Below are 18,517 nucleotides of genomic sequence, written 5' to 3'. Positions count from 1 at the left end.
AAAATGCATGGGCCATTTTTCATCTTCCTGGAAAGTTTTCACAGTCCACATTTTTCAACCGTTTTTGACCATTCCACCTTCAAAACATTCCTCTTAGTTGAGACAACAAATGCTCCCATTTTCTTTTGGTACAAATTCATAGTCTTTCCCGACATTCCAGGAATTCCGAAAATACCCATTCTAAAATCAAACTTGTACTACATCAAAATTTTTCAACCGATTCCAAAAATTTAAACTCCAACCCATTCAAATTATGTCCGACTATTGAATCAATATTTTCAAAAATATAAAACAATTCTACAATCCCTCAAATTCTCAAAATGAGGCCACTTTTAACATACACCATGCCTTTTCAAATTAAAAACACATTCTTAAATGATGAATATTGTTTGGACACCAATACAATAGCATGTAGTACAAACAGCACTAAGTCATTTACTAATTATGTACATTCTTGTATTTTCCAGACTAGATAGATAGATAGATAGATAGATAGATAGATAGATAGATAGATAGATAGATAGATAGTTAGTTAGTTAGTACTTTATTGATTCCTTCAGGAGAGTTCCCTCAGGAAAATTAAAATTCCAGCAGATGTGTACAGAATTGAGATCAAATTAAAAAAGTAAATAATGGGGGTATAAATGTAAACAAAATAGAACAATATTACAATAAGATTAAAAATAAAAAGCAACAATGAAAATAAAAGTATAACAGTAAAATAAGAATATAACAAGAGAAGCAGTAGTGACCATATAGAGTGCACCAGGATATAAGCCGCACCCACTACATTTTAGGAACCCTTTTTCCCCAATATATTAGCCGCACTGGGCTGTAAGTCGCAGATACAGTATATACATTGTGAAATTAGTTTTATAAACAGACAAACTCTGCAATTGTTTATTTACATACCTTGATTGTGTCTGTGACATGGCAGTAAAACGGGTGATCAAACAAAACAGAAGACATCGTCATGGACCCAATCGGCTAAACAGACTCAATAACTCCACGTTTTGGCAAATGTACTGAAACAATACAAAAAGAATGCCATTGTAAGTTAATAATACCAACAAAGACACTCAAAACTGTGTTAGCATATTAGCTAATGCTAACAATGTTATTACATTATGACATTACGATAGAGCGTACAAATATGGTTGAAAACACTCCTACTGATATCACACTTGGGGCGGTTTAGTAAGTGAGAATTGTTTTAGTTACATTGTAAAACTTTCCATGGATTATTTTGATTCTGCTCCGGTCCGGGCTGTAGTTGGGTCATGTTTTTAATGGTTTGTTTCTCTGTTTCCGTGCACTGACTTTCTCAGCTCTTTTAGTGGGAGCGCATGATGGCGTCCATCTGTGGACAATCTCAAAGTCAACCAGCAGCGTGTAGGATCCTAACTCAAATGAATTAATGACCGTGTACTCAGCAGTCCGCGTTTACCTGCCAGCAAATGTACTTGACTCCCTCCCAGCTCTTGGTCGTCACTTGGCTTCATGTTGACCTGTTGTCTTGTGGCCCCCAGTGCATGGTCTGTATGTAACCACACCATACGTCTTCTTGTTGTCCGTCAGATTCGGTTGAGGGAAGAGCTGGAATCCGTCACCGGCCAACTTTCTCAGACGCAACTGGAGGCGTCCGCTTCTCAGCAGAAGATCTCGGAGCTGCAGACTAAACTGAGCGCGAGGCTGCTGGACTGTGAAAGCCACACCTCGCACATCAGCGGGCTGGAATCACAACTGCAAGGTTTGTGCTGTCGCGCTCTTTACCGCACTTTTCACCGCACTTTTCACCCCAGAGGAACCGCAGTTAGCAGGAGGTCTGCAAAAGCCTGAAAATAATGTGCAACACTTCATCTTACTAAATGTATTCATTGGAAACAATGAATACCCCACAAGGAAGGTGGGGTAGACCCTGGACAAGCAGGCGTTTTAGACCCTAGACAAGGAAAGCGGGGTAGAACCTAAACAGGGAAGGCGGTGTACACCCTGGACAAGGAAGACTGGGTAGACCCTGGACAAGAAGGCGTTGTAGACCCTAGACAAGGAAAGCGGGGTAGACCCTAAACAGGGAAGGCGGCGTACACCCTGGACAAGGAAGGCCGGGTAGAACCTGGACAAGGACGGCGGCGTACACTCTGGGCATGGAAGGCGGGGTAGACCCTAGACAGGAAAGGCGGGGTATATCCTGGACAAGGAAGGCAAGGTACACCCTGGACAAGGAAGGCGGGCTAGACCCTGGACAAGGAAGACTGGGTAGACCCTGGACAAGAAGGCCGGGTAGAACCTGGACAAGGACGGCGGCGTACACTCTGGGCATGGAAGGCAGGGTAGACCCTAGACAGGGAAATCGGGGAAGACCATGGACAAGAAGGCAGTGTAGACCCTGAACAAGGAAGTTTGGGTAGTCCCTGGACAAGAAGGCGGTGTAGACCCTGGACAAGGAAGGCGGGGTGGACCCTAAACAGGGAAGACGGTGTACACTTTGGATAATGAAGGCGGGGATACCCTAGACAGGGAAGGCGGAGTACACTCTGGACAAGGATGGCAGGGTAAAACCTGGACAAGGACGGCGGCGTACACTCTGGGCATGGAAGGCGGGGTAGACCCTAGACAGGAAAGGCGGGGTATATCCTGGACAAGGAAGGCAAGGTACACCCTGGACAAGGAAGGCGGGCTAGACCCTGGACAAGGAAGACTGGGTAGACCCTGGACAAGAAGGCGTTGTAGACCCTAGACAAGGAAAGCGGGGTAGACCCTAAACAGGGAAGGCGGTGTACACCCTGGACAAGGAAGACTGGGTAGACCCTGGACAAGAAGGCGTTGTAGACCCTAGACAAAGAAAGCGGGGAAGACCATGGACAAGAAGGCAGTGTAGACCCTGAACAAGGAAGTTTGGGTAGTCCCTGGACAAGAAGGCGGTGTAGACCCTGGACAAGGAAGGCGGGGTGGACCCTAAACAGGAAAGACGGTGTACACCCTGGATAATGAAGGCGGGTATACACTAGACAGGGAAGGCGGAGTACACTCTGGACAAGGATGGCAGGGAAAAACCTGGACAAGGACGGCGGCGTACACTCTGGGCATGGAAGGCGGGGTAGACCCTAGACAGGGAAGGCGGGGTATATCCTGGACAAGGAAGGCAAGGTACACCCTGGACAAGAAAGGCGGGCTAGAGCCTGGACAAGAAAGGCAGGGTATATCCTGGACAAGGAAGGCAAGGTACACCCTGGACAAGGAAGGCGGGCTAGACCCTGGACAAGAAAGGCGGGTTAGACCCTGGACAAGAAAGGCGGGGATACCCTAGTAGGGAAGGCGGGTACACTCTGGACAAGGAAGGCGGTGTAGAACCTGGACAAGGAAGGCGGGGTACACTCTGGGCTTGGAAGGTGGGGTAGACCCTAGACAGGGAAGGTGTCGTACACCCTGGACAAGGAAGGCGGCGTACACTCTGGGCATGGAAGGCAGGGTAGACCCTAGACAGGGAAGGCGGGGTACACCCTGGACAAGGAAGGTGAGGTACACCCTGGACAAGGAAGGCGGTGTAGACCCTCGACAGGGAAGGCGGAGTAGACCCTGGACAAGAAGGCGGGCTAGACCCTGGACAAGGAAGGTGGGGTAGACCCTAGAAAGGGAAGGCGGGGTACACACTGGACAAGGAAAGCGGGGATACCCTAGACAGGGAAGACAGGATGCACCCTGGACAAGGAAGGCGGGGTAGACCAGACCTGGGACAAGGAAGGCAGTGTAGACCCTGGACAAGGAAGACGGGGTAGACACTGGACAAGTGTCCACTTCGTGCCAGCATATTTTGACCTTTTATCTTTTAATTTGGACTTTTTAGCTCATGATCATGATTTTAAATGTGCCATATTTTTGACTTTGTCATAATTTTGGCTTTTTATCTCAATTTCGACTTTTTTTTTCCCATGACTGCAACTTTTATTTTGTGATTGTGACATTTTATCTCATTTCAACAACACACAGCAAAGTGAATGAATGAATGACAATATCTCCGTGTTGTGCGTTGCTTTCAGAGCTGAAAGAAAGTTCTCACGCTCACGTCTCTGCTGAGGAACAAAGACGCAGGGAGGAGGAAGTCCATGACAAAGGTCACCTGGAAGCAGTGAGTACCCAATTTTTCGTACTAAAAGGTGCACTTGAGATCCTTTCATTTTCTCAAAATGGACAGTGCGCCTTATAACCCGGTGCACCTAATGTGTGTATTAATTTTGCTTGTGCTTACCGACTTGGAAGCAATTTTGTTTGGTACATGCTGTAATGACAAGTGTGACCAGCAGGTGGCAGTCACACAAAAGAGATACCTGTGGACTGCAGGTTGACGCCTGTTGAATAAATGAGGCTAACAAGCAACACTAAAACTTTGAAATTGTGGAACATTACAAATGGCGCTTCAAATGTTTTAATAGGACTTTGGTAGCCTGTCCTGTTTTTTCCTAAGGTCGCAGTACAGAGCAAAGGAATGTGTTCCAAAAATAAGTGAATATAAATGGATATTAAAACAATGAAAATGTATTGCTATTAAGGATATAACAATACCAAAATTTCAAGGTATGAAGTTGTATTGGAAGTGTCAGGAATGTTTACTGCCATTGAACACAAACATAACGATAAAATGTTCTCATCATATTTTTCACTACAAACAAATGTATTTTTAAGTGCAATGTTTGTGCACGAACATCCATTCTTGCATGTAAATATTACAAGAAAATATAATCAGTTTTGAATAAAAATAGTTCAACTCATAAAAGTGTTTCATGTAAGTCAGATATTATTTTTTAACTTTCAAAACTTTAATTTCTTCAAAACCTTCAGATCTATCCATAGATTTAAAGCTGTTGTATACTTGTATTCTTTTTTTGTTTTATGCTTGTTTTGTAAAAAAAAAAAAACATTTTTTCATGATAGAAAAAACACAAAATGTGCATAATTTACAAAAACATGTTGCAAAGTGGAACACTTAAATGAGATAATTACAGCCTCTAACAGGTCAATAATTCGTAACTGATTTTGATGCATTATTATTTTTGCAGCTGTGACCAATTTTTTTCAAAAAACTATCCCACTATAGCCGAAAAACGGTCCAACTCATAAAAGTGTTAAACGTAAGTTTTATTTTAATGTTTTGAAACTTTCAACTTTAAATTCTTCAACAGCTTCAGATCTATCCATATATATATAAAAATTTTATTATTTGTATTATCTTTTTATGTTTTATGCGCTTTTTATTAAAAAAAGGTGAAAAAAAAAACAAATTTTTATGACAAAAAACACAAAATATGCATAATTTACAAAAATACTTCAGATGAGATACTTATAGCCTCTTACAGGTCAATAATTCATAACACTGATTTTGATGCGTTATTATTTTGGGAATTTTGACATTTTTTATTCCCAAACTCACACTATAGCGGAAAAATGGTCCAACCAGTAAGTGTTATTATTATTAGTAAGTCATATGTAATAAAACATGTAAAAAGTCCAACACTTCTAATCGTTTAGCAGCTTTAGACTCGTCGGTAAACATGAAGTTTGTATCTCGACTTTGTACATCACAATCGTGATTGTCATATTTTTGAGTTTTTAGCTCATAATTTTGAATTTTTATCAAATAATTGTGGCTTTTTATCTGATGATTTAAACATTGTATCTCATAATTTAGATTTTTTGTCTCATAATCATGATTGTTTGTCATAATTTTGACTTTTTACCTCATAATTTAAACTTTTTATCAAATAATTGTGGCTTTATTCCTAATTATTTCAACTTTGTTTTTACCTTTTATCTCATCATTTCAACTTATTTATTAAAATAATAATTGCTTTTTGTCTCTTAATTTTGACTTTTTATCTAATTTCTTTGCTTTCATCTCATAATTTTGACTTTGTACATCGTAATAATGATTTTTGTCATGTTTTTGACTTTTACACCGTGATTTTGAACTTCTATCTATTTTTTTTTACCTTTTATCTCATAATTTGACTATTTGTCTCATTATCATGATTTTTATGTGATGGTTTGACATTTTGCCTCATATTTTCAACTTTTTATAAAATAATTGTTGCTTTTTACCTAATTATTTCAACCTTTTTTTTACCTTTTATCTCATAATTTCAATTTTTTTATGAAATAATTATGGCTTTTTATCTCATAATTTTGACCTTTTATCTATTGTTTTTGCTTTTATCTCATAATTTCGACTTTGTACACCACAATCATAATTTTTGTTATGTTTTTTACTTTTTACCTTGACCTTTTATCAAATAATTATGACTTTTTATCTCGTTCTTTCAACCTTTTATAAAATAATTATGGCTTTTGATCTCATTATTTCAACCTTTTATCTATTTTAACCTTTTATCTCATAATGTTAACTTTGTACATCATAATCACGATTTTGATGTCATTTTTTTTACTTTTTATCTCATAATTTTGACCTTTTATCTAATTTTTTTCTACATCATAATCATGATTGTCATGTTTTTTAGTTTTTATCTCAATTTTGACTTTTTATTAGATATTTGTGGCTTTTTATTTAATTATTATTAACATTTTATCTCACAATTTAGACTTTGTCTCATAATCATGATTTTTTTATGTCATGTTTTTGACATTTTACCTAATAATTTTGACTTTTTATCAAATAGTGGCTTTCTATCTAATTATTTTAACTTTTTCAAAAACGTTTACTTTTTATCTCATAATTTTGATTTTCTACATCATAATCATGATGTTTGTCATGTTTTTGACTTTTTACCTCATCATTTTGACTCTTTATTAAAAAATTATGCCTTTATATCTCATTATTTGGACCTTTGAGCGCCATTTTGACTTTTTATCTCATAATTATGACTTTTTATTTTGTTCAAACAACCACCAGGTAGCATCTGTGAGCAGATAATACTTTTGTCATCTCTTTTTCTTTCTGAGTTATCAGGTAGTGCATTCTTCACTCACACTTAGAGTGAAAATTGAGGCAAAATTAAAAATCTGTCGCCGCACCATTTTATAAGTTGCAGGGTTCAAAGCGAAGGAAAAAAGTAGCAACTTATTGTTGGGAATTGAGGGTAAAGTATTGCGACATATTGCCATGTTGATGTATTCCCCCCGATCCCAGCAGAAAGTCAAACATTTTTCAAATGCTGTAACTTTCATGAGAACATACTGGATTGGCTATTTAATTGGGAAAAATACTTTTGATACTTTTTTTTGTTTTGTCCTGTCAGCTGCGAGCAGAGCTGGAGGCAGAGTGCAAGGTGAAGTGTGAACAGGCCCTAACCTCCGCCAGGGAACACCACCACAAAGAGATGGCTGAGCTTCAGGAGGAGAGAAATTGTCTGCTGCAAAAACTTCAGGAGCTCCACCAAAAAGTATGCGTTTTTTTTTTTAAGCATCACAATGTCATTCAAAACAATACCTTGTTTACCACTTCCATATTTCTCTACCGTTCTTGTGTACAAATGTGATTCTCATTCAGGACTATCATCTTGTCTTGTCTCTACATGCCAAACATGTCTCTCATTTCCATAATTACACATTTCCCATGACCAAAATATTATTAAAACTAGGATTTGCAATTCAGGTAGAAACTGCGTGGGAATGCCCAATGTGCGGAAGTTAAACGTTTGAATGTCCAGGGTGAGTGGAGTGTGTGGATGTTGGAATGATTTAAATCGGATGGGAAAAGTGGGATATGGAGAAGTTAATACATTGCCCATTCATTGTTATCGGAGAGAAATTACAGGAAAACCAGGAATTTGGGGACATACTAAATGTTTTGCCTTTGATATCCAGGAAGAGTAGTGTGTGTGGATGGTTGAAAGGTCCAAATCAAGTAAAAAAATACTGCAAAACAATTGAAATTACCTTAAAATTTCGGGAAAAATGAGAGTTTTTAAAAATATTGATACTAGCACAATTGTCCTCGATGATATGGGAATTCTTGGTCCCTTTTGAAATTAGAAAATGATAGTTTGATTGTCCAGGGTGAGGAGAGTTTATGGATGTTGGAATGGTTTAAATTGGATGGGAAATGTGGGATATGCAGTAGATCGTATATTGCCCAATTATTGTCATTGGGGAGAAATTCCGGGAAAACCGAGATTTTGGGGAAATGGAAAACATGTTTTGCCTTTGATATCCAGGAAGAGTACTGTGTGTGGATGGTTGAAAGGTCCGACTCCAGTAAAAAACGGCGCAAAAAATTTAAATTTCCTGGAAATTCCGGGAAAACTGCAAATTTTAGAAATGGAAAACATGTTTTGCCTTTGATATCCAGGAAGAGTACTGTGTGTGGATGGTTGAAAGGTCCGACTCCAGTAAAAAACGGCGCCAAAAATTGAAATTTTCTGGAAGTTCCAGGAAAACTGGGAATTTTACAAATGGAAAACATGTTTTCTCTTTGATATCCAGGAAGAGTAGTGTGTGTGGATGGTTGAAAGGTGGCGCAAAAATGTGATAAAATTTGGCCGTTGTAGAACTTCGACTACGTCCATTCATTTGAATGGAAATTTCAGGGAAATATTGGCAAAACCGGGAGTTTTATTTAAATATCAATACTACCACAATTTTCCTAGATAATATGAATGGGTTGGTGTTGGAATGTGTTGAATCTGTTGATAAATGTTGACGTAGTAACAGTTTGAATTGAAAATTAGTATTTCACAATTTCGAGAAAACCGGGGATTTCTACAAAAGAACAAATGGAACTTTTGTTGTCCCAAGAAGAATGTTTTGATGGTGGAATGGTTGTAACTGTCTGAAAAATGTGGACTGTGAAATTATTCAGGCAAGAGGTGAAAAAGGAGCGTCGGAAAACCGGAAGTTCTGGGAATTCCTGGAATTTTTTTAAATTGGAAAATGGTGGTGATTGTCCAGGGTGAGTGGAATGTGTGGATTTTGGAACGGTTCAAATCGAATGGGAAATGTGGATTACTGTGTATTGCCCATTCATTGTTATTGGGGAGAAAATCCCATGAGAACTGGGAATTTCGGGTTATAGAAAGCATGTATTGCCTTTCACATCCAAGAAGAGTAGTGTGTGTGGATGGTTGAAACACTAACCCAGTAAAAGATGGTGCAAAAATGTTTCAATTTCCAGGAATTTCTGGGAAAACTGGGATTTTTAGAAATGGAAAACATGTTTTGCCTTTGATATCCAGGAAGAGTAGTGTGTGTGGATGGTTGAAATGTCCGACTCAAGGAAAAAAATGGCCCCAAAAGTTGAAATTTCTTTGAAATTTTGGGAAAACCTGGAATTTTAGAAATGGAAAACATGTTTTGCCTTTGATATCCAGGAAGAGTAGTGTGAGTGCATGGTTGAAAGGTCCGACTCAATAAAAAATGGTGCAAAAATATATATATTTTCCTGGAATTTTTGGGAAAACCGAGAATTTTAAAACTGGAAAACAGATTTTCCCTTTGATGTCCAGGAAAAGTAGTGTGTGTGGATAGTTGAAAGGTCCAACTCCAGTAAAAAAATGGCCCAAAAAATGGAAATTTCCTGGAATTTCCGGGAAAACCTGGAATTTTAGAAATGGAAAACATGTTTGGCATTTGATATCCAGACAGAGTAGTGTGTGTGGATGGTTGAAAGTTCCGAATCGGGTAAAAAAATAGCGCAAAAATTTTAGAAATTTGGGCGTTTGAACTTTGATTATATCCATTCATTTGAATAGCCATTTCCTGGAAATGTAGGGAAAACCAGGAGTTTAAAAAAATATTTATACTAGCACAATCGTCCTCGATGATATGAATGGGTTGGTGTTGGAATTTCTTGAATCAGTTGAAAAACGTTGACATAGTAACAGTTTGAATTGAGAATTGTTATTTTGGAGTTCATGGAATTTTGAGAAAAACAGGAATTCCCAACAAAAAAAAAGAATGGAACTTTTGTTGTCCCAACTAAGAGGAATGTTTTGATGGTGGAATGGTTGTAATTGGCTGAAAAATGTGGACTGTAAAAACTTTCCAGCAAGAATTGAAAATAGAGCTTTAGAAAACCGGAAATTCTGGGAATTCCTGGATTTTTTTTTTTTACTTGGTGAGTGGAGTGTGTGGATGTTGGAATGGATCAAATCGGATGGGAAATGTGGGAATTGTGCAAGTTTGAAAAATGGCCCATCTATTTTCAATAGGCAAAATGTCCCTGAAAACCGGGATTTGTGAGTAATCTGGGATATTTTTTTTTTTCATGAGCTCAGGATTCCTGGTCAAGTTGAAAGTTTTGATATTCAAACGGTTCCGATTAGATGAAAACTGTGGGTTGTGAAAGCCGGCAAAGTTTTTGGGTGGAACAATAATAATAAAAATAAGATTTTTTGTTATGTATAATCTTATGTGTGAATTATTGTTAGTCACATATGTATACTCTATATATGAATCTTTACACAGTGCAACCTCCATTTACCATATTAATTGGTTCTTGAACAGGGTTCGTAAATGGAAAAGTTTGTATTGTGAAGCAAATTTCTCTATAAGCAACAATGTGAATATAAATAATTGCTCCAGACTCAACAAAAGTCCCTATTTTAGTGAAGTTTTGTACACTTTGTACACTGTATATCAAACTAACATAACAAGGAGGTGATGCATCAGCTTTGTTCTTTATTAATAAGCTAAACTGTCCTGTATGTGCTGCTCCGCAAACTCTTACATGGACACAAGTCCCTTTGGTGCCCTCACAAACAACCATAAATCACAAAAATCCTTAACTTTAACAATAAAATTGGGTTAGGGTTAGATGGATCAGCTTTATCATTATTAAAAAGCTCAACTGTCCTGTATGTGCTGCTCTCTCAATACTTTCACAGACACAAGTCCATTGGGTGCCCTCACAAATGACCATAAATCACAAAAATCCTTAACTTTAACAATAAAATTGGGTTAGGGTTAGATAGATGTGCTTTCTCTTTATTAACAAGCTGAACTGTCCTGTATGTGCTGCTCTGGCAACCCTTACATGGACACAAGTCCTTTGGGTGCCCTCACAAATTACCAGAAATCACAAACATCCTTAACTTTACCAATCAAACTGGGTTGGGGTTAGATGGATGAGCTTTCGTTTTATTAACGAGCTGAACTGTCCTGTATGTGCTGCTTTGCCATCACTTACACGGACACAAGTCCTTTGGGTGCCTTCACAAATGGCCATAAATCACAAAAATTATTAACTTTAACAAAAAAATTGGGTTAGGGTTGGATGGATGAGCTTTCTCTTTATTAACAAGCTGAACTGTCCTGTATGTGCTGCTCTCCCAACACTTATACGGACACAAGTCCCTTGGGTGCCCTCACAAATGACCAGAAATCACAAACATCCTTAACTTTAACAATCAAATTGGGTTAGGGTTAGATGGATCAGGCTTTCTCTTTATTAACAAGCTCAACTGTCCTGTATGGGCTGCTCTGCCAACACTTACAAACAAAGTCCCTTTGGTGCCCTCACAAAGGATCAGAAATCATAAAAATCCTTAACGTTAACAATCAAATTGCTACAATGATAATATTTTTTTTTTTTAAAGTAAAAAACACTTACTTTAACATTGGCAAAGGAGGAGAAAGGAGCAGAAGGACATTGGGATATGGGGACTGTGTGTGTGTGTGTGTGTGTGTGTGTGTGTGTGTGTGTGTGTGTGTGTGTGTGTGCGTGTGTGCGTGCGTGCGTGCGTGCGTGCGTGCGTGCGTGCGTGCGTGCGTGCGTGCGTGCGTGCGTGCGTGCGTGCGTGCGTGCGTGCGTGCGTGCGTGCGTGCGTGCGTGCGTGCGTGCGTGCGTGCGTGGAAGAGTTGCCGCTGAACTGGGTTAGGGTTGGATGGATGAGCTTTCTCTTTATTAACAAGCTGAACTGTCCTGTATGTGCTGCTCTCCCAACACTTATACGGACACAAGTCCCTTGGGTGCCCTCACAAATGACCAGAAATCACAAACATCCTTAACTTTAACAATCAAATTGGGTTAGGGTTAGATGGATCAGGCTTTCTCTTTATTAACAAGCTCAACTGTCCTGTATGGGCTGCTCTGCCAACACTTACAAACAAAGTCCCTTTGGTGCCCTCACAAAGGATCAGAAATCATAAAAATCCTTAACGTTAACAATCAAATTGCTACAATGATAATATTTTTTTTTTTTTAAATAAAAAACACTTACTTTAACATTGGCAAAGGAGGAGAAAGGAGCAGAAGGACATTAGGATATGGGGACTGTGTGTGTGTGTGTGTGTGTGTGTGTGTGTGTGTGTGTGTGTGTGTGTGTGTGTGTGTGTGTGTGTGTGTGTGTGTGTGTGTGTGTGTGTGTGTGTGTGTGTGTGTGTGTGTGTGCGTGCGTGCGTGCGTGCGTGCGTGCGTGCGTGCGTGCGTGCGTGCGTGCGTGCGTGCGTGCGTGCGTGCGTGCGTGCGTGCGTGCGTGCGTGCGTGCGTGGAAGAGTTGCCGCTGAACCAGAGTAGCTCCTCTCCGCTGTGAAATAAGTCTGCTCTGGCATGTGACACGTGTTTATGTATGGATACAAAGCATGCACATGTCATTTATTCCTGAATGTAGACACGTTTGCATGTTTCCCATAGTCTCTGTCTCCCTCTTGTGTCTCTCGTGTGAAGTGCAAAGAGCTGGAGACACTGAGAGAGGCTGCCAAGGAGACACAAGAGAGACGAGAGCGCCACCTGGAGACCAGAGGGCCTGAGCAGCACAGTTCCGTGGACACAGCAGCAGAGGTCGTAAACACGTTAGCGCGCAGGTGACACTTTTGACTGAGCTGTTGTCAACCTGCAGGTGAAACGTGTGATGAACGGAGTGTTTCACTCCTTGCGGGGTGACTTTGAACCTGGTCAATCTTACACCGGCCACACAGTGCTCAGTGTGATTGTCAACACTATTAAGGTGAGAGTTACACACATCAGATCGACCCATATGGGTTATTAGTAGTCATGGAGGCCGATGACCGATATATTCATTTGCAGTAAAAATGAGTAAAACGTTAATATTATACTGTATGTCAGTAAACAGCTGGACAATGGTTTTTTTAACATTCTTTTTTAGGAAGGTGGGTCCAGTAGTGACATGTTTGATGTTGTGTTTAATTTACTATCAAAAAAAATCAAACACCTTTATTACGTGTCTAAGAGGAGCATCAACATTTTATTTCAAAATGGTAAAATTGATCAAAATGTGGCATTTCTCTACATCACAATTACTCTTCCACTCCATTTTATACACTTTTAAAACACTTTATGGATACATTCTAAGGTTTCCTTGTGAAATTTTGAGAACATTTTAAATTAAAAAAAATGTATGCGCTCCTTGAAAGGGAATCGTGCGCTTACCCCAAAAAATTGTTCAAAAATATCCCACATTACCTGGAATTCCTGGTTTTCCGGGACATTTTTCCCTATTGGAAATAGGCTATTTTCCAAGTATGCACAACACCCGCATTTCTCACCCGGTGGGAACCCTTCCACTTTCACCACCTTCCACTCCCCTTGAAGAATCAAACTTGCATTTTTCCGAGTTAAAAAAAATTTTTTTGTACAAATTTCCAGTTTTCCCAAAATTCCAAGAATTCCGAAATACCACTTTTCAATTCTGTTACCGATTCTGAACATTACAACACCAACCAATTCATATCATCAAAGACAATTGTTGTTTAAAAAACATTCTTTTTAGGAAGGTGGGTCCAGTAGTGACATAATGTTTGATGTTGTGTTTAATTTATCATCAAAAAACATCAATCAATCAATCAATGAATGTTTACTTATATAGCCCTAAATCACTAGTGTCTCAAAGGGCTGCACAAACCACCACGACATCCTCGGTAGGCCCACATAAGGGCAAGGAAAACTCACACCCAGTGGGACATCGGTGACAATAATGACCCAGTGGGACGTCGGTGACAATAATGACTATGAGAACCTTAGAGAGGAGGAAAGCAATGGATGTCGAGCGGGTCTAACATGATACTGTGAAAGTTCAATCCACAATGGATCCAACACAGTCGCGAGAGTCCAGTCCAAAGCGGATCCAACACAGCAGCGAGAGTCCCGTTCACAGCGGAGCCAGCAGGAAACCATCCCAAGCGGAGGCGGATCAGCAGCGCAGAGATGTCCCCAGCCGATACACAGGCAAGCAGTACATGGCCACCGGATCGGACCGGACCCCCTCCACAAGGGAGAGTGGGACATAGAAGAAAAAGAAAAGAAACGGCAGATCAACTGGTCTAAAAAGGGAGTCTACAATTAAACACCTTTATTACATGTTTAAGAGGAGCATCAACATTTTATTTTAAAATGGTAAAATTGGTCAAAATATGAAATTTAGTGGGACATAGAAGAAAAAGAAAAGAAACGGCAGATCAACTGGTCTAAAAAGGGAGTCTACAATTAAACACCTTTATTACATGTTTAAGAGGACCATCAACATTTTATTTTAAAATGGTAAAATTGGTCAAAATATGAAATTTCTCGACATCACAATAACTCTTCCACTCAATTTTTAACACTTTATGGATACATTCTAAGGTTTCCTTGTGAAATTTTGATAACATTTTAAATTTAAAAAAATGTATGCACTCCTTGAAAGGGAATCGTGTGCTTACCCCAAAAAATTGTTCAAAAATATCCCACATTACCTGGAATTCCTGGTTTTCCGGGACATTTTTCCCTATTGGAAATAGGCTATTTTCCAAGTATGCACAACACCCGCATTTCTCACCCGGTGGGAACCCTTCCACTTTCACCACCTTCCACTCACCTTGAAGAATCAAACTTGCATTTTTCCGAGTTAAAAAAAAAAAATCATGGAATTTTCACCTCTTGCCGGAAAGTTTTCGCAGTCCTTATTTTTCAACCAATTACTACCATTCCAGTCAAAACATTCCTCTTAGTTGGGACATCCATCCATCCATCCATTTTCTACCGCTTATTCCCTTTCGGGGTCGCGGGGGGCGCTGGCGCCTATCTCAGCTACAATCGGGCGGAAGGCGGGGTACACCCTGGACAAGTCGCCACCTCATCGCAGGGCCAACACAGATAGACAACATTCACACTCACATTCACACAGTAGGGCCAATTTTTTTAGTGTTGCCAATCAACCTATCCCCAGGACAACAAAAGTTAATTTAAAATTTTTTGTACAAATTTCCAGTTTTCCCAAAATTCCAAGAATTCCGAAATACCACTTTTCAATTCTGTTACCACATCACCATTCGTCAACCGATTCTGAAAATTACAACACCAACCAATTCATATCATCAAAGACAATTGTTGTTTAAAAAACATTCTTTTTAGGAAGGTGGGTCCAGTAGTGACATAATGTTTGATGTTGTGTTTAATTTATCATCAAAAAACATCAAACACCTTTATTACATGTTTAAGAGGAGCATCAACATTTTATTTTAAAATGGTAAAATTGGTCAAAATATGACATTTCTCGACATCACAATAACTCTTCCACTCCATTTTTAACACTTTTATAACACTTTATGGATACATTCTAAGGTTTCCTTGTGAAATTTTGATAACATTTTAAATTTAAAAAAATGTATGCACTCCTTGAAAGGGAATCGTGTGCTTACCCCAAAAAATTTTTCAAAAATATCCAACATTACCCGGAATTCCTGGTTTTCCGGGACATTTTTCCCTGTTGGAAACAGGCTATTTTCCAAGTATGCACAACACCCACATTTCTCACCCGATGGCAACCGTTCAACTTTCAACACCTTCCAATCACCTTGAAGAATCAAACTAGCATTTTTCCGAGTTAAAAAAAAAAAATCATGGAATTTTCACCTCTTGCCGGAAAGTTTTCGCAGTCCTTATTTTTCAACCAATTACTACCATTCCAGTCAAAACATTCCTCTTAGTTGGGACAACAAAAGTTAATTTTTAATTTTTTTGTACAAATTTCCAGTTTTCCCAAAATTCCAAGAATTCCGAAATACCACTTTTCAATTCTGTTACCACATCACCATTCGTCAACCGATTCTGAAAATTACAACACCAACCAATTCATATCATCAAAGACAATTGTTGTTTAAAAAACATTCTTTTTAGGAAGGTGGGTCCAGTAGTGACATAATGTTTGATGTTGTGTTTAATTTATCATCAAAAAACATCAAACACCTTTATGACATGTTTAAGAGAAGCATCAACATTTTATTTTAAAATGGTAAAATTGGTCAAAATATGACATTTCTCTACATCACAATAACTCTTCTACTCCATTTTATACATTTTATAACACTTTATACATTCTAAGGTTTCCTTGTGAAATTTTGGGAACATTTTAAATTTAAAAAATATCTGCCCTCCTTGAAAGGAAATCGTGAGCTTGCCCCAAAAAATTGTTCAAAAATATCCCACATTACCCAGAATTCCTGGTTTTCCGGGACACTTTCCCTCATTGAAAATAGGCCATTTTCCAAATATTTACATCACCCACATTTCTCACAAGATGGGAACCGTTTCAACACCTTCCACTCACCTTAAAGAATCGAACTAGCCTTTTTCCGAGTTCAAAAAAATTCAAGGTCTTTTCACCTCTTGCCGGAAAGTTTTCGAGACATGTACCGTGTATACGCGAACGACACTTAGGACTGTGAATCTTTGGGCGCCACACCATTCGATTCTGTTTGATTCTTGAGGGGAAGGATTCGATTAAGAATCGATTCTTGATTCAAAATCGATACATTGGGTGCCAGTTGTATGATGAACTAAGTTTTTCCATAATATAGACAAACAGCGCTGATAAATGTATTTATTACTTAAAAGAAAACTGCTTTTGTTTAATAAAATTCTGCCCAAACGTTTGCTGAAGTCGACTAAGAATTGTGGAGAAAGGTAAATAATTTGAAAATGAGGGTTGTGTGATTCCTGACAGAACGTGACACTGACTCTGCTCAGTGGCAAGGATGGCCCCAGCACTAAGAAGGAGGTGACGTCAGGCCAGGAAAAGGGAGAGAAAGTCCTTGTGAGGGAAGACCGAAAGGTGGAGACACTTGGTGACACAAAGGAAGACCATGGCCACACGCGTAAGGAACCAGGGTCCAAATTAGAAAGAACACGGTCGCTTTCATCCACGGAGTCCAAGGAGCACAAAATGGCAGACGTGGAGGAGAAAGTGCAGAAACCACAGCCAAGAACGAAGAAGTCCGACTCTCAGGAATCTTTGAAGATTCCTGTCAAGCCACCTCCACACCCAGAAGGTCAAGTCATCCAAGGTGAAGACCAGAGGTGGGTCCTCACCTAGGCTTCTCCGTTGTGTCGTTCATGGTCTCGGGTCGGGCGGCCATCTTTGTTGACAGGCAAGCTTACCAGACACCCGCCTATGATTTGGTTGTCAGGGCCTTTACCGGTTATTAGCGGTCTAGGAGGCCGAGGTGTGATATTGGGAGACCGTGTTCATTTGCAGGAAACGTTATTTAAACATGTATACCAGGTTTGGGGGATTTTGGCAAAACTATTAATCATGATTATTGAGTGAATGTTCAAGCATTCACACAATAATCATGGTGACTATTGTGTGAATACTTGGACAATCAAACAATCATCATAATTTGGACATTCACACAATAATCATGGCTGTTTGAAGACTTGGATATTTACACGATAATCATGATTATTGTGTGAATACTTGGACATTCACTCAATGATCATGATTATTGTGTGAATGATTGGACATCCACACACTGTCCAAGTATTCACACAATAGTCATGATTATTCTGTGAATATCCAATCATTCACACAATAGTCATGATTATTGAGTGAATGTCCAAGCATTCACACAATAATCATGATGACTATTGTGTGAATACTTGGACATTCACACAATCATCATATTGTGTGAATACTTGGACATTCACTCAATAATCATGATTATTGTGTGAATGATTGTACATTCACACACTGTCCAAGTATTCACACAATAGTCATGATTATTCTGTGAATATCCAATCATTCACACAATAGTCATGATTATTGGGTGAATGTCCAAGCATTCACACAATAATCATGATGACTTGTGTGAATACTTGGACATTCACACAATCATCATATTGTGTGAATACTTGGACATTCACTCAATAATCATGATTATTGTGTGAACGCTTGGACATTCACACAATAATCATGACTTTTGTGTGAATGCTTGGACATTCACACAATTATCATATACTGTATGCTTGGACAGTCACACAATATGATTATTATGTGAATGTCCATGCATTCCCATAATGGTCATAATTATTGTGTGAATGTCCAAACATTATTGTTTGAATGTCCAAGTATTCACACAATAGTCATTATTATTGTGTGAATGTCCAAGTATTCACACAATAATCATGACTATTGTGTGAATGTCCAAGTATTCACACGATATGATTATTGTGTGATTGTCCAATCATTCACACATTTATCATAATTATTGTTGTGTGAATACTTGGACATTCACACAATAGCCATGACTATTGCTTGAATGCTTGGATATTTACGCAATATTTATGATTATT

The 18,517-nt window shown here is 38.9% G+C and overlaps 1 protein-coding gene across 4 annotated transcripts in view; it reads left to right on the top strand.

Annotated features, from left to right (window-relative positions):
* The window catches only part of LOC133550820 (FK506-binding protein 15-like), a 57,684-nt gene that overhangs the window by 36,647 nt on the left and 2,520 nt on the right, over nt 1-18,517 (top strand). For 3 of the 4 annotated variants that reach the window (XM_061896897.1, XM_061896888.1, XM_061896880.1), the window contains 6 exons: nt 1,579-1,750; nt 4,041-4,129; nt 7,251-7,394; nt 12,617-12,730; nt 12,789-12,896; nt 16,890-17,242. In XM_061896897.1, coding sequence (XP_061752881.1) covers nt 1,579-1,750; nt 4,041-4,129; nt 7,251-7,394; nt 12,617-12,730; nt 12,789-12,896; nt 16,890-17,242 — 980 coding nt within the window. The remainder of the gene's footprint in view (nt 1-1,578; nt 1,751-4,040; nt 4,130-7,250; nt 7,395-12,616; nt 12,731-12,788; nt 12,897-16,889; nt 17,243-18,517) is intronic. The other variant, XR_009806386.1, reaches the window with a different exon arrangement.

Source organism: Nerophis ophidion, linkage group LG01, assembly GCF_033978795.1.
Source record: "Nerophis ophidion isolate RoL-2023_Sa linkage group LG01, RoL_Noph_v1.0, whole genome shotgun sequence".
Taxonomy (NCBI): domain Eukaryota; kingdom Metazoa; phylum Chordata; class Actinopteri; order Syngnathiformes; family Syngnathidae; genus Nerophis; species Nerophis ophidion.
Note: the sequence above shows the minus strand (reverse complement) of the source record. Positions and strands in the feature narration are given on the sequence as shown.